This window comes from Oncorhynchus nerka, linkage group LG2 (assembly GCF_034236695.1).
Source record: "Oncorhynchus nerka isolate Pitt River linkage group LG2, Oner_Uvic_2.0, whole genome shotgun sequence".
In the NCBI taxonomy this organism is placed as follows: Eukaryota; Metazoa; Chordata; class Actinopteri; order Salmoniformes; family Salmonidae; genus Oncorhynchus; species Oncorhynchus nerka.
Window position 1 is genome coordinate 24,227,895 of NC_088397.1, and position 25,085 is coordinate 24,252,979.

The following is a 25,085-nucleotide window of genomic DNA, read 5'->3' on the forward strand; positions in this document are numbered from 1 at the left end:
GGAAATCAGTTAAATTTCACAATGAATTCCTCTCTTGCCTATTGTGCCCCTCCCCCTCCTCATGTACCCCTAAACCAGAGATTGTTTTAGTCACAGAGTTACCGCATAGTGTTGTCATAGCAACAGATGGAGGATGGAACCAGCCAACATATATTCTCTTGTCCTCTTCTCTAATCTATCATGGCATGTCTCTACCAGCACCTGAAGCACTGGAGCTCACTGTAGCCATGACGATTGTCAATTCCATTCTCATGAGATGTGCAGATTGCTGAGTCGTGCTGTTTGAGCTGTTCAAGGGATTATGGGACATTCAATGAGACATTTTGTCAAAAGAAGTTGAGAATTCTGTTCTTAATTCTGTTAATTGTCATTAGTACCCTAGTTGTGATACTGGATATGCCTAAGACTTAGCCATAGGGTAGCCTACATAGGGCCATGCCCGTGTAAGACACTATATACAGATGTAGGATCTTAATTTAAGCCAGTTTGCTCCAGCAGGAAAATAATCCAGCAGTTACAGGGAATGTGAATTATTATGTGGATTATAATTAATGGACATTTTTGTAGGGGTTGATAAAAAAAAAGTTTTCAAAGTGAAAATGACAAACTTTAAGAAGTCTTTTTTTAACCAGAAATACACTAGAAGAAAGTTATCCTGCAACAGGGTGATCAAATTAAGATCTTACATCTGTAGACACTCCTATATTCTATCTCCACAAATGTCACCCGCGGGGAACCATGGGTATCCGACCTGATGCAGAACTCTACCCTAAGAGATGCCATGCCTGGTTGAGTATGGATGGATGTAGGGCAGGGTGTCCAGGCTTTTAAACATCTGAATCAATGAATGAGATCCTTGTTGATTTGTTGTATTTTTGAAACAGGTGTGTTACTTCTGAACAGGAACTAAATTGATGTATTGCTTTGACTAACTGACTGATTGACTGACTGATTGACTGACTTGATGGCATTACAACGGCCTCCAAGCAGCAAACAAAGTAGCCAGCCAGGCAGGCGGTATTCTTCCCCCTTCTCTCTCCTCCTCTCTCTTCCCTCCCTCCCCCCTCTTTTCTCTCCTCCTATTTTCCCTCCATCCTCTCCCCATATGGCTACAGTCCTAGAGGCTATCTTATCCAGATCCTAGCAGTGCACCAGATCCCTGCAAAACAACACCCTGCCCAGCAAGCTACCGTCAAAGAAGATCAGCCAAACGACATATTGACAGGGAAAATATAAATATTTTGTAGGTTATTCACTCTCCATTTCGATATATATTCTACATATGGAAATCAATATTTCCAAATGAGCTTAGATATCTCCCCTTAGGGTTGTCAGTGAAATGCATATAGGCGTAGGTGTACAGTTGTGGCCAAAAGTTTTGAGAATAACACAAATATTAATTTCCACAAGTTTGCTGCTTCAGTGTCTTTAGATATTTTTGTCAGATGTTACTATGGAATACTGAAGTATAATTACAAACATTTCATACGTGTCTAAGGCTTTTATTGACAATTACATGAAGTTGATGCAGAGTCAATATTTCTTTTTCAAGACCTCTGCAATCCGCCCTGGCATCCGCCCTGGCATGCTGTCAATTAACTTCTGGGCCACATCCTGACTGATGGCAGCCCATTCTTGCACAATCAATGCTTGGAGTTTGTCAGAATCTCCGGGTTTTTGTTTGTCCACCCGCCTCTTGAGGATTGGCCACAAGTTCTCAATGTGATTAAGGTCTGGGGAGCTTCCTGGCCTTGGACCCAAAATATTGATGTTTGTTCCCCGAGCCACTTAGTTATCACTTTTGCCTTATGGCAAGGTGCTCCATCATGCTGGAAAAGGCATTGTTCGTCACCGAACTGTTCCTGGATGGTTGGGAGAAGTTGCTCTCGGGGATGTGTTGGTACCATTCTTTATTCATGGCTGTGTTCTTAGGCAAAATTGTGAGTGAGCTCACTCGCTTGGCTGAGAAGCAACCCCACACATGAATGGTCTTAGGATGCTTTCCTGTTGGCATGACACAGGACTGATGGTAGTGCTCACCTTGTCTTCTCTGGGCAAGCTTTTTTGAATGGAATCAGATTATGTTACTGACTTTGGGGAGTCCAAAAGTTACGTTACTGATTACAATTTTGGACAGGTAACTAGTAACTGTAACGGATTACATTTAGAAAGTAACCTACCCAACCCTGGGCTTGCCTCACAGGAACTCACCAGTCCATTACTAATGCTAAATGCCAAGCTGGCATCCACACTGTAGCCCAGCCCAAGGACGGCCTTTGACAGAGATCAAATCAGCCAACCCTCCAATGCCATAAGAGAACGCCCCGGGCACCCCGACCTATTTCATCACTTCATCATTTCTGCCATTCTTCTCAATTAGAGTTGACGCCCAGATTATCAAAGCACATTTGCATTGGCAAAACGCTGACATTTACTGCTTGCTATTTCTCCTCGTTTCTGTCCATTTGAATCTGCTTTAGGCTTTGCTCTCCAAAGGAAAGCTATGTGCTGTATGATAACCGTGTCTCGGTGCTCGGGACTCAAAACGTGGACTAAACACACGGACAAGTGCGGGTATTCGGACACGGCCATAGACTCTCCCTACTTGAAAGTTTGGACAAACGGTGAAGAAGTGACATCGAATGAACAAGATACTGTATGTGTGTATGTGTTAGGTACAAACAGCTAGCTGCCAACACATTTCCTGCAGGTGTTCTCTACATTTCAACATCTGTCAAATTCTGAAATGAGCATGTAGTATGTTGAAGCCTACTCGAGTGTAAATCAGTCTCTTTTCAAAGACGATGGTAGCTTTATGCAATGCCTATGTAGCACCAGCATATGTCTAGTCTAATTTTGTCTGGAGTGTGATGATGTATACACTGAGTATACCAGACATTGGGAACACCTTCCTAATATTGAGTTGCTGGCCCATGTTGACTCCAATGCTTCCCACAGTTGTGTCAAGTTGGCTGGATGTCCTTTGGGTGGTGGACCATTCTTGATACACAAGGGAAACTGTTGAGAGTGAAAAACCCAGCAGCGTTGCAGTTCTTGACACAAACCGGTGCACCTGCCACCTACTACCATACCCTGTTCAAAGGCACTTAAATATTCTGTCTTGCCCATTCACCTTCGGGAATGGCACAAAAACACAATCCATGTCTCAATTGTCTCAAGGCTTTAAAATGATTCTTTAACCTGTCCCCTCCCCTTCATCTAGACTGATTGAAGTGGATTTAACCAGTGACATCAATAAGGGATCATGGCCTTCCCCTGGATTCACCTGGTCAGTCTATGTCAGGTTCTTAATGTTTTGTATACTCTGGATTCACCTGGTCAGTCTATGTCAGGTTCTTAATGTTTTGTATACCCTGGATTCACCTGGTCAGTCTATGTCAGGTTCTTAATGTTTTGTATACTCTGGATTCACCTGGTCAGTCTATGTCAGGTTCTTAATGTTTTGTATACTCTGGATTCACCTGGTCAGTCTATGTCAGGTTCTTAATGTTTTGTATACCCTGGATTCACCTGGTCAGTCTATGTCAGGTTCTTAATGTTTTGTATACTCTGGATTCACCTGGTCAGTCTATGTCAGGTTCTTAATATTTTGTATGCTCTGTGTATTTCTTGCTCCGTTCGGAGCGTGGCTCTTTCCAAAACCCACTGAGCCTTCAATCACTCTCCATGGTTTTCTAGACAAGTCGACCATTTGCGATTGCAGGGACACTGTATGGTGCTGGATGCATCCAACAGATGAACAAAACAAAAGTAGCATCACCTCATCAATCCATTCAGGACATGAACAGGGTCGTATTCACCGGGCACCAAACTAAAGAAAAATGGACAGAAACAGGGAGCAACTACCTGAACCGGTCCAATAACAAACGCTTGTTTTTTCGTTGCGAAGCGTTTTGCTACATTGTGCATTAGCGAATACAAACCAGAGCAAGGACACAGAGCTGCATGGGAGGGGCCCGCCTAATGGAGTTAGGTCATAGGGGAAACCCTGGGGTAGAGTAACGCTTTCCCTTCCCTCCAGGATCAGTTGCTCTCCTCTCTTTATGTTTTTAAATGTCCCCTGGAGGGAGGATTACATTTCTGGAGCCTCCATGGGCTGCTTGAGTGTCTCTCTCTCTCTTTCTCTCTCTCTCTCTCTCTCTCTGAAGGTGGGCGGAAAGAGTCTAGTCGACCATTAAGGAAGCTTTGACAATTGAAGAGAAGGAAGAACATGCACATCCAACATGTGGGTGCTGGAGTAGGAAATGATACACAGATGAAAAAGGACCAAGCAGCATGTGGATTCTCCTTCCTCCTTTCCTTGTCAATTGCCTTAAAAATGTCTAATCCCGACGACAACTTGGATTGAAGTGCGGTACTCTACAGTGCACAGATCAACTAGAAGAGGGACTGCAATTTTCACCACGGAGGTGAAATAATCTCGTCCTGAGCAGCTCCTGAAACAGCTCTCTCCTTCTCCCCTGCACTGACAGCTGTCAGGAATTAGCTTCTACTGTGGTTTCTGCCCTCAGGCCAATACGGTACCAACCATCAGCTAGCTCCCCTATTGCTGCACGCCTCAGCTCTCATCAGTGTCACTTCCCTACCTCCCGCTACTCTAACTTCCCACCACCGTCCCTGTCCTCTGAGAGGGCAATCTAAAATGACTCCCACTGCAGGGAAATTCACAGTATATACCTATCTATGGAACCATCTGTCAAGAACTATCCATACGCAATTATCTCCTAGGTGGGTTGTTGTACTGTAGTGTAGATGGTAAAAGCTGTGGAACTGGCAGAGATGGAGGGGGAGAGGGAGCGAAGGGGGGGGACAGAGAGAGAGACTGACAGACAGACAGAGAGATAGAGAGAGAGAGACAGAGAGTCAGCGAGACAGAGAGTCAGAGAGAGAGAGAGAGAGAGAGAGAGAGAGAGAGAGGGAGAGAGAGAGAGAGAAGATGACTTGACAGGGTTGATGATTGTGTCTTAAAGGGACCAGGGACTGACTGTCTGTGTGCTTCAGCTGCTGAGATGGAGCCTCTTGATGAACACCATTGTTTTAATTATTGATAGTGGAAATAGAATCTAAGGACATTTTCCAGCATCTTGAAACGGAAATTTCCCCAAATGCTATAATTAATTATGAGCAGTAAGCACACATAGGACACTTTGTTGTGTATTCACACACACACACACACACACACACACACACACACACACACACACACACACACACACACACACATACACACACACACACACACACACACACACACACACAACCTTTCAACTCAGAATGAAGGATCACACTCCCAAACCCCTTGTTGTTCATCAAATGGATTTCAAGGCTTCAGTCACTACAGTAGCAGTTTCAACTAGACGTCGGAAACATGACTGGGATAGGAGAAATAACATAAATGATTAGGAATCGTCCTTTTCCTGAACTTTTCTCAATGTGGCGAATGCTGCAGTTGAACAAACATCAAAATGTATCTTGAATTTGTGAGATCATTGGTGCTTTTAAATTAACTACCGTCAATGTCATTTGAATAAAAACACATGGTCTTTTCTCTCTTCCTGTCATTTACACCTGCTGTGGCATGTATAGCCATAACATTTGGCCATCACTAGCTAGACATGTTGTAAATGACTATTGTAGCTGGAAACAGCTGATTTCAGCCCCATCCTCTGACTCAGAAGAGGAAAGAGATTGTAGGGGGAGGAATAACGTTAAATCGTTCAAATGCTAAATCATTACTTGAATCAAAAAAATATGTTCATGTTATTCTTTAAGTTAACAAGATAGACAATTCTAATATAGTAAGTTTCCAATACTGCGGTTGTATGTTACTGTATACAGAAATACCCACTAGGTACAATACTGTAAAGACCAGCGCCCATTTTCACAAGATTGGACAGACAGAGAGGACCTGATCGTAGATCAGTGCTCCTACTCTGAGACGCTTCATGAATGCTGGCCCATGTCTTCCTCAGTGATGTATTGTGTTTACAGACAGACAGGACCTGATCGTAGATCAGTGCTCCTACTCTGAGACGCTTCATGAATGCTGGCCCATGTCTTCCTCAGTGATGTATTGTGTTTACAGACAGACAGGACCTGATTGTAGATCAGTGCTCCTACTCTGAGACGCTTCATGAATGCTGGCCCATGTCTTCCTCAGTGATGTATTGTGTTTGCAGGTGTGTTCTACCATTACATAGCACCATGTAAATCAGCTTCATCGCGGCCTATTACATTTAGTTGGACAGGGAACATCTGCATAATTAATGCCACTGGTAGGCTGTGTGTGTGTGTGTGTGTGTGTGTGTGTGTGTGTGTGTGTGTGTGTGTGTGTGTGTGTGTGTGTGTGTGTGTGTGTGTGTGTTGAGACTGAATATGATCAGATCTGCTGTTGAGACTGAATATGTAGGCGGAAAGCAGAAATTAGCATCAGCACCTGCGGTGATCTTTTGATCAGTCTGTTTATAATACATCAGGTGTCTTCCTGAAGAGAGGCTGAGTGGATATCTTATTTCTTACATCACAGAGAGAGCGAGAGAGAGAGAGAGAGAGAGAGAGAGAGAGAGAGAGAGAGAGAGAGAAGGAGGGATAGAGAGGTAGATGAAGATAGGGCTGGGAAAGGAAGAGGGACTGAGACAGATAGATAGATAGATAGATAGATAGATAGATAGATAGATAGATAGATAGATAGATAGATAGATAGATAGATAGATAGATAGATAGATAGATAGATGGATGAATGGATGGATAGAGTGTGCTTGTATTTTGCATGCATTTGTAACCCGTGATTGATATGGGATTTCTGCAGTGCTACATATGGGATTGCTCCATTCATGACTCCTTCGTGATAATAACTCTCATTTGAATAATTTGAACTTGAGAGAGATTGATTTAACCCACACACGCCACAACGCAGAGCCACACTCAGACATACACAGAAGCACACCCACATGCAAAGACAGACATGCAAATCTAGTGTCATCAAGGTCAGTCCAGATTACACGATGAAATGTTTATAAAGCATGATCATTATAATCACACCCTCACAACACACACACCCCAGCCTCCATACACATCCCAGCCTCCACACACACCCCAGCCTCCACACACACCCCAGCTTCCACACACCCCAGCCTCCATACACATCCCAGCCCCCATACACATCCCAGCCTCCACACACACCCCAGCCTCCACACACACCCCAGCTTCCACACACCCCAGCGTCCATACCACCTCAGCCGCCACACACACCCCAGCCTCCACACACACCCCGGCCTCCATACACATCCCGGCCTCCATACACACCCCATCCTCCACACACACCCCAGTCTCCATACACACCCCATCCTCCACACACACCCCAGTCTCCATACACACCCCAGCCTCCGTAACACCCCAGCTTCAATACACACCCCAGCCTCCACAAACACCCCAGCCTCCACACACACCCGTCTTACACATTCATTTATACTGTACAAACGCTACCCGCCGAAATAACAGTAAATCCTGTTCCCCCTTTAATTTATGGCTCTGTCCAATATTGCTGGCACTGACTTACTATTAGGGCCTATAGAATTCTGGGGCCCCAAATAGATTATGAAGCCCCAGTGAGGGGAGGACAAACGGACGGTTGGTCGGTCGCTGGTGTTGTTGTTTGGTGACAGAGACAGGAGGAGGCAGGGTAGTGTGTGTTTGTTGGTGTGGTAAGTGTGTATGTGTTTGTAGCTCAGTTGGTAGAGCATGGCGCTTGCAGCACCAGGGTTGTGGGATCGATTCCCACAGGGGACCAGTATTAGAATGTATGCACTCACTACTGTGAGTCGCTCTGAATAAGAGTCTGCTGAAATGTAAATGTGTGTGTTTCCTGGCGGTAATGTGTGTTTTTCATGGTGTAAAACTGGCAGGGCTGGTTGTCCCGTGGGACCATGCCGAGCTATTAATAGGCTGGCGGTGACAGCAAGACTTTGATCTGTTTGAGAGAGAAGAAGCACTTTAAGAGAAGAGATGCCATGTGATCTATATATAAAACATATGACACAGGCCATCACAGTAATGACAGAGGTTCCACCTCCATTGTAGGCAGAGGATATGTTGAACAAAATCTATTTGTCTTCACTCTCATCTCTCAGTGTCCCTCCTTCATTTTGACACTGTGGCCAATGCAAAAGCGTACAAGTCCTGCATGGCTTATCATTTGCAATGCACATTCAGGGTTTTCAGTGTGCTTGAAATACACCTGTGGGACTATTTTAGTGTTATTGTCTGCCATTTCAATCTCAATTTAACCCAGAGAGTGTTTTAAGTGCATCGTTTTCCTTTTTCATACGGGATGCGCCGGCCATATCCTGCCCACTGGGCATCGATCACACACCACCACTAACTCTGGGGGCGATGCTGCCTTGTGATGAAGGGGGAACATTAACACATGTTAATTACACTTTAAGGGATGACGTCGTCTCGTTTATTTGAGTCCCGGCGATGACTTAAATGTCGTTAATGAGACAGGGATTAGGCTGATTGCAGCGAACCATAATTGGTATTAACACAATCCATTTTGGGGTTTTAGTGATCGCTCATCCACAGGAAGGGACAAAGAATCAGGGAGGAAGACTGAATGCATTTGACAATGAGAATCTATAATAGTATAATGTTAACAGTGATAATGTTTTACCAGCCTCAACATACTTCTGATAATAATTGAATGCCTTTAGTTTGGAATAACACAATGTTTGCCAAATGAGGACGTTTTTTCAAAATTTGAGATCACATATTTGAGATCACACACCAGAAACATTTCTCTCTTGACCTTTCCATTTGTTCTCTTTTATCCCCACCTTCCTTTATCTAAACAATCCTATTTGGACAAAGATATCTAAATGTCAATGAGCATCAACTCTAGTGTGAAACCTGTGTCTCTTTTTTCTGTCCCGTAGGCTCTGACTTCCTGTGTAACACCCACATCATCCCAGTGAAGAACGAGGAGGGCATGGTCATGATGTTCATCCTCAACTTTGACTACATCCTAGAGGAGGACAGCAGTGACTCTCTGGAGGGACTCAACCACACGTCTCCTGCCAAAGCTGAACCAAGTGAGTAACCTGTCAACGCCTAGGCTTTAGCTCAGTCGGCTAAACAACCCTACATTCAAATGAAACTTTACCAGAAAAGGGACTGAATGTCTCTGACACTCTACACGCAGTGTAGTGGCTGTACAGGAGTAACACAGTAGTATATCCGAAGGAAAACTAAACAATGGATTGGAACATTACTCTTTCAAGTCTTTCAAGTTCCCTTAATGAGTACAGTTTCATACCGTTTCCCCTTGGCTAGTTTAAAGCCAGGTGCTGAAGTGAGTATGCTAAAAGACATTATGAAAACTAACCCTGATTCAGATCCTACCCATGCCAGATTACGGAGATGTGATTTATAGATCGGCAGGTAAGGGTGCTCTCGAGCAGCTAGATGTTCTTTACCGTACGGCCATCAGATTTGCCACCAATGCTCCTTATAGGACACATCACTGCACTCTATACTCTTCTGTAAACTGGACATCTCTGCATACCCGCCGCAAGACCCACTGGTTAATGTTTATTTATAAAACCCTCTTAGGCCTCACTCCCCCCTATCTGAGATATCTACTGCAGCACTCATCCTCCACATACAACACCCGTTCTGCCAGTCACATTCTGTTAAAGGTCCCCAAAGCACACACATCCCTGGGTCGCTCCTCTTTTCAGTTCGCTGTAGCTAGCGACTGCAACGAGCTGCAACAAACAATCAAACTGTCACGCCCTGACCTTAGAGAGCCGTTTTATTTCTCTATTTGGTTAGGACAGGGTGTGATCTGGGGTGGGCATTCTATGTTTTGTTTTCTATGTTTCTTTGTTTCTATGTTCTGGCCGGGTATGGTTCTCAATCAGGGACAGCTGTCTTATTCAATTATTCAAATAAATAGAAAATGCACGCTCACCACGCTGCGCTTTGGTCTACTTCTTACGACACCCGTGACAGAACTACCCACCACAAAAGGACCAAGCAGCTTGGTAAAAAGGAGGACTGGACATGAGATGACATTCTGCACAGCAAAGGATCCTGGACATGGGAGGAGATCCTGACCGGAAGGGATCGCCTTCCATGGGAACAGGTGGAAGCAGCCAGGAAGGCGGAGGCAGCTGGTAAAGGGGCCCATCGTTACGAGGGAACACGGCTAGCAAGGAAGCCTGAGAGGCAGCCCCCCCCAAAATGTATTTGGACAAAGTGTTGGAAACCTGAGCCAACTCCCCGTGCTTACCGTGGCGAGCGTCGTACTGGTCAGGCACCGTGTTATGCGGTGGAGCGCACGGTGTCTCCAGTGCACGTTCACAGCCCGGTGCGCTACCTTCCAGCTCCCCGAATCGGCCTGGCTAGAGTGGGCATACAGCCAGGTCGGAGGGTGCCGGTTCAGCGCATATGGCTCTACGGCCCAGGATATCCTGCGCCGGCTCTGCGCACTGTGTCTCCGGTACGTCTGCACAGCCCACTCCGCACATGCCGGGCCAAAGTCACCATCCAGCCAGGACAGGTTGTGCAGGCTCTACGCTCGAGACCTCCAGTGCGCCTCCACGGCCCAGTGTATCCTGTGCCCGCTCCCAGAGCCTCCTGTGTGTCTCTCCAGTCCAGTGATGATCCATGGCAAGAAGCCTCCAGTGATGATCCATGGCACAAAGACTTCAGTGATGATCCATGGCACGAAGCCTCCAGTGTAGAACCAAGGCACAAAGTCTCCAGTGATGATCTGGACTGGGCAACGAGAGTGCCCAGTCCGGGGCCCGCAACGAGGGTGCCCAGTCCGGGGCCCGCAACGAGGGTGCCCAGTCCGGGGCCCGCAACGAGGGTGCCCAGTCCGGGGCCCGCAATGAGGGTGCCCAGTCCGGGGCCCGCAGCGAGGGTCCCCAGTCCGGGGCCAGCAGCGAGGGTCCCCAGTCCGGGGTCGGCGGCGAGGGTCCCCACACCAGAGGAGCCACCAAAGCGGGGTGAGCCAGAGGTGGAGCGGGGTCTACATCCCGCACCAGAGCCACCACCGCGGATAGATTCCCACCCGGACCCTCCCCTATAGGTTCAGGTTTTGCGGCCGGAGTCTGCACATTTGGGGGGGGGGGGTACTGTCACGCTCTGACCTTAGAGATCTGTTTTATTTTTCTATTTGGTTAGGTCAGGGTGTGATGTGGGGTGGGCATTCTATGTTTTGTTTTCTATGTTTCTTTGTTTCTATGTTCTGGCCGGGTATGGTTCTTAATCAGGGACAGCTGTCTATCGTTGTCTCTGATTGGGAATCATACTTAGGTAGCCCTTTTTTCCTCCTTTGATTGTGGGTAGTTGACTTTTGTTAGTGGCACTATACCCCTGTAAGCTTCACGGTCATTTTGTATTGTTTATTGTTTTTGTTAGAGACATTATTCAAATAAAAAGAAAATGTACCTCACCACGCTGCGCTTTGGTCTACTTCTTACGACGCCCGTGTCACAAACGGGACAGTTTTACCTCAATTTCTTCAGTCAAAGACTCAATCATGGACACTCTTACTGACTGTTGTGGCTACTTTGCGTGATGCATTGTTATCTCTACCTTCTTGCCCTTTGTACTGTTGTCTGTGCCCAATAATGTTTGTATCTACCCAATGTTCGTATGCTACAGCAACTAGCTAAATGTTTTGACATGGCCCCAAATTAATATAGTTGGGTTACAGTTTTCATATTTTAACCGACGTGTTACGAACGCGTCTGGTGTAGATTAACAAAATCAAATGTCCGGTTTGTATGAAAGACACTTGGCCTTTGTTTTTTGTCATCCCCGGATCTACAGTAGTCCCATCATGTGTTCACCACTCACTTGACCTTGTGAACTACTGTACACCCACAGTTATTCCTCGGCTTGGCAGGGCTGTCTCTCTCTAATGCTTCCCAGTGGTGCTGTACTTGCTCTCATTGCTTCCTCTTCAGGCATTGACAAGTAAAATGGCCCCCACAGACCCAGAGAGAGGTCATTCCTTAAATCAGAGTAATTGGAGGCCCTTACAGGCTTTAGTGCTTGAGAGAGAGAGAGAGAGAGAGAGAGAGAGAGAGAGAGAGAGAGAGAGAGAGAGAGTGTGTTTGCGTGTTTCTATAATCGTATTTGCGTAGTGGCATACAGTTGAGCAGACAGGTTTTTAGGATTTCCACACATGGAAATGCAGTTTCATGCAGTTCTACATAATTTACATGATATTAGCAGAACACTTTTTATCACACACCTCACTATTCAGGTACTGTAGGATGCAATTTTGGAACTTCAATTATTTTTTTCATATCTATAATTATTTGTTTATTATTATTATTATTGTACATCATTGTTATTATAGTAGGCCTATTTATTAATCTAAACCTGTTCTTTAAATATGCTAAATATGTTTTGTTTCATTCTGTTGAAACATTTTCTTTGGATAAATTAAGTTCGATCTGTCTTTTTAAATGTATGCTCCGTATTTAGTTTAAGATAGGTTATAAGTAAGCCATTTGTAAAATATATATTGCTTTAATTTGTTGGTTACGGAAGGCACTAGGTTTTCTTTGAAATGCTGCAATATAGCCTGTTCAATAATGTTTGTGGTTTAAACCAGTTCACAAGGTTTTTGGTTCATTCCGTCGAGTCATTTTCTTTGGCCAAATGAAGTTCCAACTGTATGATGTGCTTGCCGCGACATAATATCCTGCTCGTATTTTCCCTATAAACGATGGCCTGACTTACTGCACTTTTGATATGACCTTAATAAAGTTTAGAAATGTTTGTGAAGGTTTGGTGTGGTGTGGCTATTAGCTTATTATACTGTAGGCCTAAGACATGAAGGCAGTGTGCACCGGCTGACTGACTGGTGTCATAGCATGCCCCCTCCATCTCTCTCTCTCTCTCTCTCTCCTCTCTCTCTCTCTCTCTCACTCTCAGCTGAACCGTGAAGTTGACAATTATTGTATTTAGGAAAGTAAAAACCAATTAAACAATAGGCTATAAAGTTTTGCACATGTTACACATCAGAACACAAGGAATAGTGTTTTTGTCATTTGTTATAGACATGTAAATGTAACTCATTTGACCAAAATCCCTTGTTTATTGATGGTGCTGGCTGCATGGGTGGATGCCCTAATCGGTTACGCAACCAATGCAAATGATTGACCGGTAAATGTATCAAATGTCCGATAAGTTAAAATCTTCCCAGTCACTTGTCCTGCGTGTTTTCCCTAATCGTATTTGATATGGCATACAGCCTTTGAGAAAGTTTTTAGAACCATGACTTTTTCCACATTTTATAAGGTTACAGGCTTATTCTAAAATATATATTTTTTCAACGTCCCTCATCAAGCTACACACAATACCCCATAATGACAAAGCGAAAACAGGTTTTAGACATTTTTGCTCATTTAGAAGAAAATAAATAAATAATGAAATATCACATTTACATAAGTATTCAGACCCTTTACTCAGTACTTTGTTGAAGCACCTTTGGCAGTGATTACATCCTCGAGTCTTCTTGGGTAGGATGCTACAAGCTTGGCACACCTGTATTTAGGGAGTTTCTCTCATTCTTCTCTGCAGATCCTCTCGAGCTCTGTCAGGTTGGATGGGGAGCGTTGCTGCACAGCTATTTTCAGGTCTCTCCAGATATGTTCGATCGGGTTCAAGTCCGGGCTCTGACTGGGGCACTCAAGGACATCCTGAAACTTCATCCCAGTCTGAGGTCCTGATCACTCTGGAGCATTAAGGATCTCTCTGTACTTTGCTCTGTTCATTTTGCCTCGATCCTGACTAGTCTCCCAGTCCTTGCTTCTGATAAACATCCCCATAGCATGATGCTGCCACCACCACCATGCTTCACCATAGGGATGGTGCCAGGTTTTCTCCAGACGTGTATATTCAGGTCAAAGAGTCTAAAAACCTATTTTTGCTTTGTCATTTTGGGATATTGTGTTTAGATTTTGAATGATTTAAAAAATATATATACATTTTAAAATAAGGCTGTAATGTAACAAAATGTGGAAAAAGTCAAGGTGCCAAAGGCACTGTTTCCAATTATAAAGATTAAGCATTGGCTACTCATCTGTGATGGCCTATGCTCTCGTACCAATTTCTCAGATAAGCTACTTTGAAAAATAGCGCTGTTTTCTCAGAATCACTTAATTGTTGAAAATGATTTTTTTTGTTAGCTTCAGATTAGTCTTCTCTTTTCAGCAGTAGGCATTTGCTTTCAAATTTTGAAATGAAGTATTTTGAAATTTGCAAAAGGCTAATTTACAGCTGCAACCAACCATAGAAATATAATCCATAGATGGCAGTTCCCATTCAAGTCAGGACTGGCAGCCATTGCTTGTGTACCCATTAGTTTAACAGTCAAGTGCCAGGGTAAGAGGTTCCAAAATCCTTCAAAGGAGGATTTTGGCCACAACGCAACAAGCTGTTCTTTATTTGGCACACGTGCAGCCCAAATTGCAGCCTTCCCAACTGTAAGTGCTTGTGATAAAACGTAATCCCCAGCTATTTGTTAGACGCTATTGATCCTCTGTAGCTCTGTTATGCTCTCTAGTATTTTGATTTATTTTATGTATGTCGGTTCAGACAGGAGAAATATAATTTTGGAGAAAGAATATTTTTATATCGGCTGTTCTTATAAGGGTCTCACTCCCAGTTCCTCAAAAGCACCTCTGCCAAAAGTGTGGGGCGGGCAATCCCATAATTGAACGGAGCATGAAAACAACGATTCAGGCCTAAAAACATGAATTTCTAAACAGCTCAGCAGTGTGAATGCTGCTGTCAGACTGATTCATTTACAAGGTGGAGTCTTGCTCTGCTCACCTACCTTGGCTCTCTCCTTCTCTAAAAGCCTCTTTAAACTGGTACAGGGAAATTATCGTTTTCGCACTTTGGCGATTTAGGTTGGAACATTTAGCCCTTGCACATTTCAGGACATCATTTTTTCCTCATTCTTCCAGAAGAATTGTTCCTTTTCTTCTGTTAGCAGATAGATGATGGTCATGACTCATAGCGGTCCCTGCATAATTAAAGACCACAATTAGACCTGGTCCAATACAGAATTCTGTTACGCATCACCCTCTGTGGTTTAGGGCAAAAACCGGATGCAATGGAAAGAGAGCCTGTGATACGTCTTCCGCTTTCGTAAGTTAACAAGGGAACGCTCCATCTCAACTCCTCCACATTTACTGGATTGGTTCAACAGTGCAGAAAAGAACCTCCCCCGACAGTCAATTTTTTCTTGACCTGCCAGAAAGAAAGAAAAGCAGTTCAGGCGTTTCTTTTACACCTGCTTACGTCGGGTTAGCCATGCAGAAATGCTCCTACATGAACATTGATTAAGCCCCATGCACACAAATGACGTAAGGGCTCAGCGAGGGAGTCAGAGAGAGAATGATGCTGTGGCCTTAGCTTGACCCAGGGAGTGCTCGGCCATGCATTAGGTGCTGCTGCTACAGTATGTATTGCTGCTTCGTGGTGTGTTGGTCAACCATAGTCTAATTTCACACCCCGTCTTAGTCGGTTTTCTCTTTGTTTTGATCAGGGTTGCTGGAAATGGTGCTTGGTATGGACCCAATAATGGCATTGATGTTTGGATGGTTTGAGAGCCAATCAAATGTATTGCCGGTGGTCAGTCGTGTCTCTTTGGCTTTGTGTCGTAAGGGTGGAGATGTCAAGGAAATGTTTCCATTACTTGTTGAGAGGAGCGAAGGTACAGGGGCGGCCATTCAATGTTATGGGCATATCCATGTGATGTTGAAGTACTATTCATTCACCCCTGGGGTGCTTCTGAAGACATTGACTTCTACACTCTTAGAAAAAAGGGTTCCAAAAAGGTTATTGGTGGAGATATATTTTTATTGAACCTTTATTTAACTAGGCAAGTCAGTTAAGAACAGATTCTTATTTTCAGTGACAGCCTAGGAACAGTGGGTTAACTGCCTTGTTCAGTGGCAGAACAACAGATTTTTACCTTGTCAGCTCAGGGATTCGATCTTGCCACATTTTGGTTACAAGTCCAACACTCTAACCACTAGGCTACCTGACACCCTCTCACCTGTGTTGAGGATCAGTGTGGGGGATGTGTTGTTACCTACCCTTACCCCCTGGGGCGGCCCGTCAGGAAGTCCAGGAGGTGTTTAGTCTCAGGGTCCTTAGCTTAGGGATGAGCTATGTGGGCACTAGGGTGTTGAACGCTGAGCTGTAGTCAATGAATAACATTCTCACATAGGTGTTCATTTTTTCTTGGTGGGAAAGGGCAGTATGGAGTGCAATAGAGATTGCGTCATCAAAGGATATTTTGGGGCGATATGCAAATTGGGGTGGGTCTAGGGTTTCTGGGATAATGGCGTTGATGTGAGTCATTACCACCCTTTCAAAGGACATGGCTACAGACGTGAGTGCTGCGGGTCGGTAATCATTTAGGCAGGTTACCTTGCTGTTCTTGGGCACAGGGACAATGGTGGTCTGCTTGAAACATGTAGGTATTGCAGACTCGGTCAGGGACAGGTTGAAAATGTTAGTGAAGACACTTGCCAGTTGCCGCATGCTCAGAGTACACATCCTAGTAATCCATCTTGCCCTGCAGCCTTGTGAATGTTGACCTGTTTAAAGGTTTTACTCACATCGGCTACGGAGAGCGTGTTCACACAGTCACCCGGAACAGCTGGTGTTCTCATGCATGCTTCTGTGTTGCTTGCCTCGAAGCGCACATAGAAGCCATTTAGCTCATCATTTAGCTCATCGTCTCGCGGCTGTGCTTCCCTTTGTAGTCCGACTAGCACCGGAGCTGGTGTAGTAGGATTCAATCTTAATCCTGTATGGACGCTTTGCCTGTTCGATGGTTTGTCAGAGGGCATAGCGGGATTTCTTATAAGCGTCCGGGTTAGCTCAGTGGAAACTAAATATAAAATATAGTCGATGCATAAGTATTCAGCCCCTTTGTTTAGGCAAGCCTAAATGAGTTCAGGAGTAAAATTCTGCTTAACAAATCACATACAATTTGTAAGAACTCACTTTGTGTGAAATAATAGGGGTTGACATGATTTTGAAATGACTAACCCTTCCTCTGTCCCCCATACTGTACATACACCATCTGTAAAATCCCTACGTCAAGTATTGCATTTCAAGCACAGATTCAACTACAAAGACTGAGCTGCAAGACAGGAATAAGACTGCTCAGGGATGTTACCATGAGGCCATTGGTGATTGTAAAACCGATACAGAGTTCAATGGCTTTGATGGGAGAAAACTGAGGATGGATCAACGTTGTAGTGACTCCACAAAAATGACTTAAATGAGTGAAAAGAATAACACAAATATACACCATTTTAATATTCCAAAACATGCATCTTGTATGCAACAAGGCACTAAAGTAAGACAACATGGCAAAGGAATACACTTTTAGGCTTAAATACAAAGCCTTATGTTTGTAACAAATACAACACATCACTGAGTAATTCCTATCTAATTTTCAAGCATGGTGGTGGCTGAATATTGGTATGGGTATGCTTGACATAGGCAAATACTGGGGAGTTTTTCAGGATAAAAAGAAACGGATAGGGCTAAGCACAAGCAAAGTTCAAGAGCAAAACCTGCTTCAGACGGCTGTACACCAGAGACTGGGAGAGGAATCTTACAGCAGAACAATAACCTTCAACACAAGGCCTACACTGTGTTGCTTACCAAGAAGACAATGAATGTTCCCAAGTGGCCAGACAGTTTTTAAATCTGCTTGAAATACTATGTCAAGACTTGGAAATAGCTGTCTAGCCAAAATCTTGACAGAGATGGAAGAATTTTGAAAATAATAGTAGGCAAATATTGCAAAATCCAGGTGTGAAGCTCTTAGAGACTTACCCAATAAGACTTACAGCTGTAATAAATGCCAAAGATGTTCTAACATGATCAGGCCTACTACCGTTGTACTCAGGGAGATGAGTACTTATGTTTAATTTATTACATTTTTATTAGTCCCCAAAAAAATCGAATTTGTCTTCCACTTTGACATTACAGAGTATGTTGTATAGATTGTTGACCAAAAATGTAATCCATTTGAATCCCACTTTGTAACACAATAAAATGTGACGAAACCCAAGGGGTCTGAAATCCAAGGGGCAGTGTACATCCTCCAAAAGGAGAGGCTGTATGGAAATCAGAATGAGTGCACTAAGCACCTAAACTGCACGGCTGGATATCCCCTTTAAACCATCCATCTTCAGCAGAATCACAGCTTGAGGGAGGAGATCAAGTTGTTTAAATGCTTTCTATTCTGCCTCGGTGAGGATTGGAACCATATCTCTAGTTTTCCCTCTCTCTTTTTACTTCATCCAAATGATTATTTCATTATGAAGTCACCATTTCACTTCAGGACTGGGGGATCTGAGTTCCATTTAATATTCAATGCAAATATTACGACTAGCTGGTATCATAGCAACGGGGGATGGTGTTTGTGCATGCACTGGCTGCTGTGCAGTGTTATCTGTGTGTGTTTGCAGAGAGCGTGCCATGCTCCCTGCTTGTAGTTCTACTGCAGTGGGCTAAATCAGGATCACAAAGAGTGATTCTTGTTAGTCTTAAACAAATGTACTTTGAAACAAAAGTATACACCTCACACACATGGTTATGGTTTTAAATAAAAGAAGACCAAATCAAACCAACTCAAATATTCTTGGTCACATACACATGTTTAGCAGATGTTATTGCGGATGTAGCAAAATGCTTATATTTCTAGCTCCAACAGTGCAGTAATATCTAACAAGTAATATCTAACCATTTCACAACAATACACACAATGCACACACATCTAAGTAAAGGAATAAAATTAAGAATATATAAATATTTGGACGAGCAATGTCAGAGTGGCATAGACTAAGATACAGTAGAATATAATAAAATACAGTATATACAGTTGAAGTCAGAAGTTTACATACACCTTAGCCAAATAGATTTAAACTCAGTTTTTCATAATTCCTGACATTTAATCCAAGTAAAAATACCCTGTCTTAGGTCAGTTAGGATCACCACTTTATTTTAAGAATGTGAAATGTAGTAGTAGTAGTAGTAGAGAGAATGATTTATTTCAGCTTTTATTTCTTTCATCACATTCCCAGTTTACATACACTCAATTAGTATTTGGTAGCATTGCCTTTAAATTGTTTAACTTGGGTCAAACATTTTGGGGTAGCCTTCCACAAACTTCCCACAATGCGTTGGGTGAATTTTGGCCCATTCCTCCTGAAAGAGCTGGTGTAACTGAGTCAGGTTTGTAGGCCTCCAGTTCTGCCCACACATTTTCTGTAGGATTGAGGTCAGGGCTTTGTGATGGCCACTCCAATACCTTGACTTTGTTGTCCTTAAGCCATTTTGCCACAGCTTTGGAAGTATTCTTGGGGTCATTGTCCATTTGGAAGACCCATTTGCGACCAAGCTTTAACTTCCTGACTGATGTCTTGAGATGTTGCTTCAATATATCCACATAAATATCCCTTCCTCATGATGCCATCTGTTTTGTGAAGTGCACCAGTCCCTCCTGCAGCAAAGCACCCACACAACAGGATGCTGACACCCCCGTGCTTCATGGTTGAGATGGTGTTCTTCAGCTTGCAAGCATCTCCCTTTTTCCTCCACATAACGATGGTCATTATGGCCAAACAGTTATATTTTTGTTTCATCAGACCAGAGGCCATTTCTCCAAAAAGTATGATCTTTGTCCCCCATGTGCAGTTACAAACCATAGTCTGGCTTTTTTATGGCGGTTTAGGAGCGGTGGCTTCTTCCTTGCTGAGCGGCCTTTCATGTTATGATGATATAGGACTCGTTTTACTGTGGATAAATATACTTTGTACCTGTTTCCTCCAGCATCTTCACAAGGTCCTTTGCTGTTGTTCTGGGATTGATTTGCACTTTTCACACCAAAGTACTTCATCTCTAGGAGACAGAACGTGTCTCCTTCCTGAGCGGTATGACAGCTGTGTGGTCCCATGGTATTTATACTATTGTTTGTACAGATGAACATGGAACCTTCAGGCGTTTGGAAATTGCTCCCAAGAATGAACCAGACTTGTGGAGGTCTACTATTTTTTTCTGAGGTCCTGGCTGATGTCTTTTGATTTCCCCATGATGTCAAGCAAAGAGGTACTGAGTTTGAAGTTAGGCCTTGAAATACATCCACAGGTACACCCCCAATTGACTGAAATGATGTAAATTAGCCTATCAGAAGCTTCTAAAGTCATGACATAATTTCCTTGAATTTTCCAAGCTGTTTAAAGGCACAGTCAACTTAGTTTATGTAAACTTCTGACCCACTGGAATTGTGATACAGTGAATTATAAGTGAAATAATCTGTCTGTAAACAATTGTTGGAAAAATGACTTGTGTCATGCACAAAGTAGATGTCCTAACCGACTTGCCAAAACTATAGTTTGTTAACAAGAAATATGTGGAGTGGTTGAAAAACAAGTTTTGATGACTCCAACTTCCAACTTCAACTGTACATATGAGATGAGTAATGCAAAATGTAAACATAATGTAAACATTATTAAAGTGACTAGTGTTCCATTATTAAAGTGGCCAGTGATTTCAAGTCTATGTATATAGGGCAGCAGCCTCTAATGTGCCTGTGATGGCAATTTAACAGTCTGATGGCCTTGAGATAGAAGCTTATTTTTCAGTCTCTCGGTCCCAGCTTGATGCACCTGTACTGACCTTGCCTTCTGGATAATAGCGGGGTGAACAGGCAGTGGCTCAGGTGGTTCTTGTCCTTGATGATCCTTTTGCCATTCCTGTGACATCGGGTGCTGTAGGTGTCCTGGAGGACAGGTAGTTTGCCCCTGGTGATGTGTTGGACAGACCACACCACCCTCTGGAGAGCCCTGCGGTTGCGGGCGGTGCAGTTGCCGTACCAGGCGGTGATACAGCCCGACAGGATGCTCTCAATTGTGCATCTGCAAAAGTTTGTGAGGGTTTTAGGTTTTAGACAAATTTCTTCAGCCTCCTGAGGTTGAAGAAGAGCTGTTGCGCCTTCTTCACCACATTGTCTGTCAGTGATGTGTACGCCAAGGAACTTGAAGTTTACCACCTTCTCCACTGTGGTCCCGTCGATGTGGATAGGGGGGTGCTCCCTCTGCTGTTTCTTGAAGTCCATGATCAGCTCCTTTGTTTTGTTGACGTAGAGAGAGAGGTTATTTTCCTGGCACTACACTCCCAGGGCCTTCACCTCCTCCCTGTAGGCTGTCTCATCATTGTTGGTAATCAGGCCTACTACCGTTGTGTCATCTGCAAACTTGATGATTGAGTTGGAAGCGTGCATGGCCACACAGTCATGGGTGAACAGGGAGTACAGGAGGGGGCTGAGCACGCACCCTTGTGGGGCCCCAGATTTGAGGATCAGAGAAGTAGAGGTGTTGTTTCCTATCTTCACCACCTGGGGGCGGCCCATCAGGAAGTCCATGACCCAGTTGCACAGGGCGGGGTACAGACCCAGGGCCTAAAGCTTCATGGTGTGCTTGGAGGGTACTATGGTGTTGAATGCTGAGCTATAGTCAATGAACAACATTCTTACATAGGTATTCCTCTTGTCCAGATGGGATAGGGCAGTGTGCAGTGCGCTGGTGATTGCATTGTCTGTGGATCTATTGGGGCGGTAAGCAAATTGAAGTGGGTCTAGGATGTCAGGTAAGGCAGAGGTGATATGATCCTTGGCTAGTCTCTCAAAGTACTTCATGATGAAATGAGTGCTACGGGGCGATAGTCATTTAGTTCAGTTACCTTTGCTTTCTTGCACCTGTACCGTGTCAGATATAGAGTTGAAATGTATTACATTTTGAGTTTGCATCCCAATATTACACATCACAGAAGACTGAAAAATAACAAAACTGTTTGACATAGAAACACCAGATTTTCGGCTGTTTAAAAAAAATTATGTTTACGAGTTATGAAATTATGAAAAATATTAATAACATTTTGCCCATGAGGCCACTAAAGGGCCATTTGGTCATTTGACTGCAGGAAAGGCCTACAGTGGAACTCAGCAGGGCAAGGAGCATCATTCCTAGTGTCACCTTTAAAAATGATAACAGGCCAATGCATATATTCTTTTGCCACAAATACATTGGCATATTATTCGGCATGCTTAATTTTCTATCCAATTAAGGGATTCTTAGCCTGTAGGTTTTTATCCTTTTGAAATGGTGTCATTAGACACAGCTTAACAAGGCAAAAATGTATTGCTTTAAAGCATGTCATTTATGTTTTTTGTGTGTGTGGGGGGAGGGACATAAAGTGGATATGCTTATGGTGAGGTAGATGTGTTGTCTTTCCTATATTTCCATTAATATATTGATTATGCACTTCTTCATTCATTTATTTGATAGGGACAGATACAATTAAACCATTGACAAATGAAAATACCAAGAACCAGATGCACTGAAATATGTGTTAATTTTTATTGGAATCTAGTTGGTGTGTAAAAGTAACACCTTCAAAGTAAGTGACCCAAGTGTACACGTGACAGTGTCGAAAACTGGTTTTCTACTCCTCGCCATGAGTGTCAACAAAGAAAACGAGCTATGGGCACAACAAAAGAACGCCTGCTGAACATTGTCAATCATCTCTCTGCTATTCCCCACACTGCCTTTAACAATTCAACCTCTGAAATGTCATGTAGCAGGCACGTTAACTCACTAAAGCCCAAATATCAAGAGGGATATGGAGCGGAGAGTATTTTCTTTTTCATAGTTTAAGCTTGTTTTTTTGTATTCACTTTTAGATTTATAGAGTAAAGTAATACTTCATCAGGAAAATTACTTTTGGAAGTTGTGTTATTTTATGAAATTCTTCTCTTATGTTTTCAGTTTTTAATAGAAAATGTACTGTTTTAATTACAGAAATAAAGACGTCAATGTCTCCAGCAGTATATAGATTGTCCATTTTCCCTTTTTTCCATTACTCAGTGTTAGGTAGCTTCTGTAAGGGTGCATGGATGAGGCTGAGAAGACCACTGGTAATAACATGGGATTTTTGTTCCAGGAAAGAATGCTTCACTAGACTCAATGGCCCTCAGGTGGCACGATCTGGCATCATCAATGTATGTACTATACGTTCTGTTGCCATGGTGCGGTGTCGTGTTCACATACAGTACGACACATGTACTGTAACATGTTAACTGTGTGCACAGACTAATGATGGTTTCTACAGACTAGGAGGAGAAAACACGCATGCCTCATAGTTCTGACTGGGATTGTAGTTTCAAACACGAGCGTGCGTGTATGTGTGTGTGCGTGCACCTGTGCATGTTTGTGTGTATAGCCACTGTATATCTGTGTATGTGTTAGGTCACCCCAGGAACATCTTATACATTTGAAATGAGATCTTCTGACAAGGTCCCCAATGTCCTTGAACGCAAGATGCCTCCACTTCAGACTTCCTAGAAACTGTACTCATAACGCATTGACAGATTCATTAGTAACATCATTTGGACAAAGAGGATCTCTTTCTCCAAGGGTATTAATCAATCATCGGAAACCTGTTGTAATTTTATATTTTATGGGACTCTAATATATATATGGCGGTTGCTTTATTTCGTCAAACGTCTGAATAATTGAAGGAAGCTGAAGGTGGAAGCTAGGCCGTTGGGATAAGAGGCATTTGTTTTGATCTTGCTGCTCTTGTTGAAATAGCTCCTTTTGAACAACATTGGCACTCACTGCTTGATATCTGGGGAGTGAGCTGGAAACTGAGGATTAGCATGAGCTACAGAGCATCCCTCCAGTTCACCATCTTCCCCTACTTGTTTCTACCTAGTCACAATCAAATGAAGAATTCCTCCGCAATGAATGAAGTCATCACGAACCACTCTGAAAAGCGCAGTTTTGTAAAAATTATTTCTCTTATTGTTGGAAATATTCCAAGCATCACTGTTGAAAAAATGTACTCTCTCTATCTCTTTCTCTCTCTCCAGGGAAAGGTAGATTGTTTTGTTTCCGGCTCCCAGCCTTACACCTCCTGGGCATCAGTAAGCAGTCCCTCCCTCAGCAGGACCCTGACGCCGTCATAATCGACTCGCCCCGCCGCAGTGAAGAGACGGTGGCCACCCGCGACTTCCAGTCACTGCCCACCCGGGAGAGCTGCAGCCCCTCCTACGCCAACGACACGCGGGCCCTCATTGGCCCCAGCCACTGCTCCACCCCTGTGTCGGGATCCCTGGACCACTCGTCCCCCAAGGGGCCCTTCTGGGACAGGCTGGTTCCTCAAGCGGTTCCCCAGGCCCAGCCCCAGACTGTGGGCCCTCTGGCCCCCTCCATCCCAGGCCTGACCCCCACCGCGTCCAGGGAGAGTGTGTGTAGTATCCGGAGGGCCTCCTCTGCTCAGGACATGGAGGGTTTTGGCTCCAACTCCAAGATGGCCTTCAGGGACCGACATGCAAGTGAAGGTATGTAAGTCAACACCACCTCCATGGTCAGAAATGCTTGTCTCCCCCATCCGCCTCACCCTGAGATGTTATGTTATATTAAATCAATTTGGCCTTGCTGTTCTTACACAGTAGATTTGGTCCCAATCCCAACCATTGTTATCATGTGGTACAAATCAAAGCTGACCTTGGATCAGTGAATGAGGGTAGCTCCCCCAGCTCAACTGTACCTACTCTTAGTCATCAGGCAGCGCCACATCTGTCCTGACTCCTGAATTACTACATCTATCCTGACTCCTGAATTACCACATCTATCCTGACTCCTGAATTACCACATCTATCCTGACTCCTGAATTACCACATCTATCCTGACTCCTGAATTACCACATCTATCCTGACTCCTGAATTACCATCTATCCTGACTCCTGACCACATCTATCCTGACTTCTGAATTACCACATCTATCCTGACTCCTGAATTACCACATCTATCCTGACTCCTGAATTACCACATCTGTCCTGACTCTATCTGAATTACCATCTATCCTGATCTATCCATCTATCCTGACTCCTGAATTACCACATCTATCCTATCCTGACTCCTGAATTACCACATCTAT

General features: G+C 43.9%; 1 protein-coding gene across 1 annotated transcript in view; it reads left to right on the top strand.

Moving 5' to 3' along the window:
- Window positions 1-25,085, top strand: part of LOC115144575 (potassium voltage-gated channel subfamily H member 7-like) — a 121,912-nt gene that overhangs the window by 7,171 nt on the left and 89,656 nt on the right. The window contains exons 3-4 of the mRNA XM_065025006.1: window positions 8,955-9,110; window positions 24,017-24,487. Of these exons, the coding sequence (XP_064881078.1) occupies window positions 8,955-9,110; window positions 24,017-24,487 (627 nt within the window). The remainder of the gene's footprint in view (window positions 1-8,954; window positions 9,111-24,016; window positions 24,488-25,085) is intronic.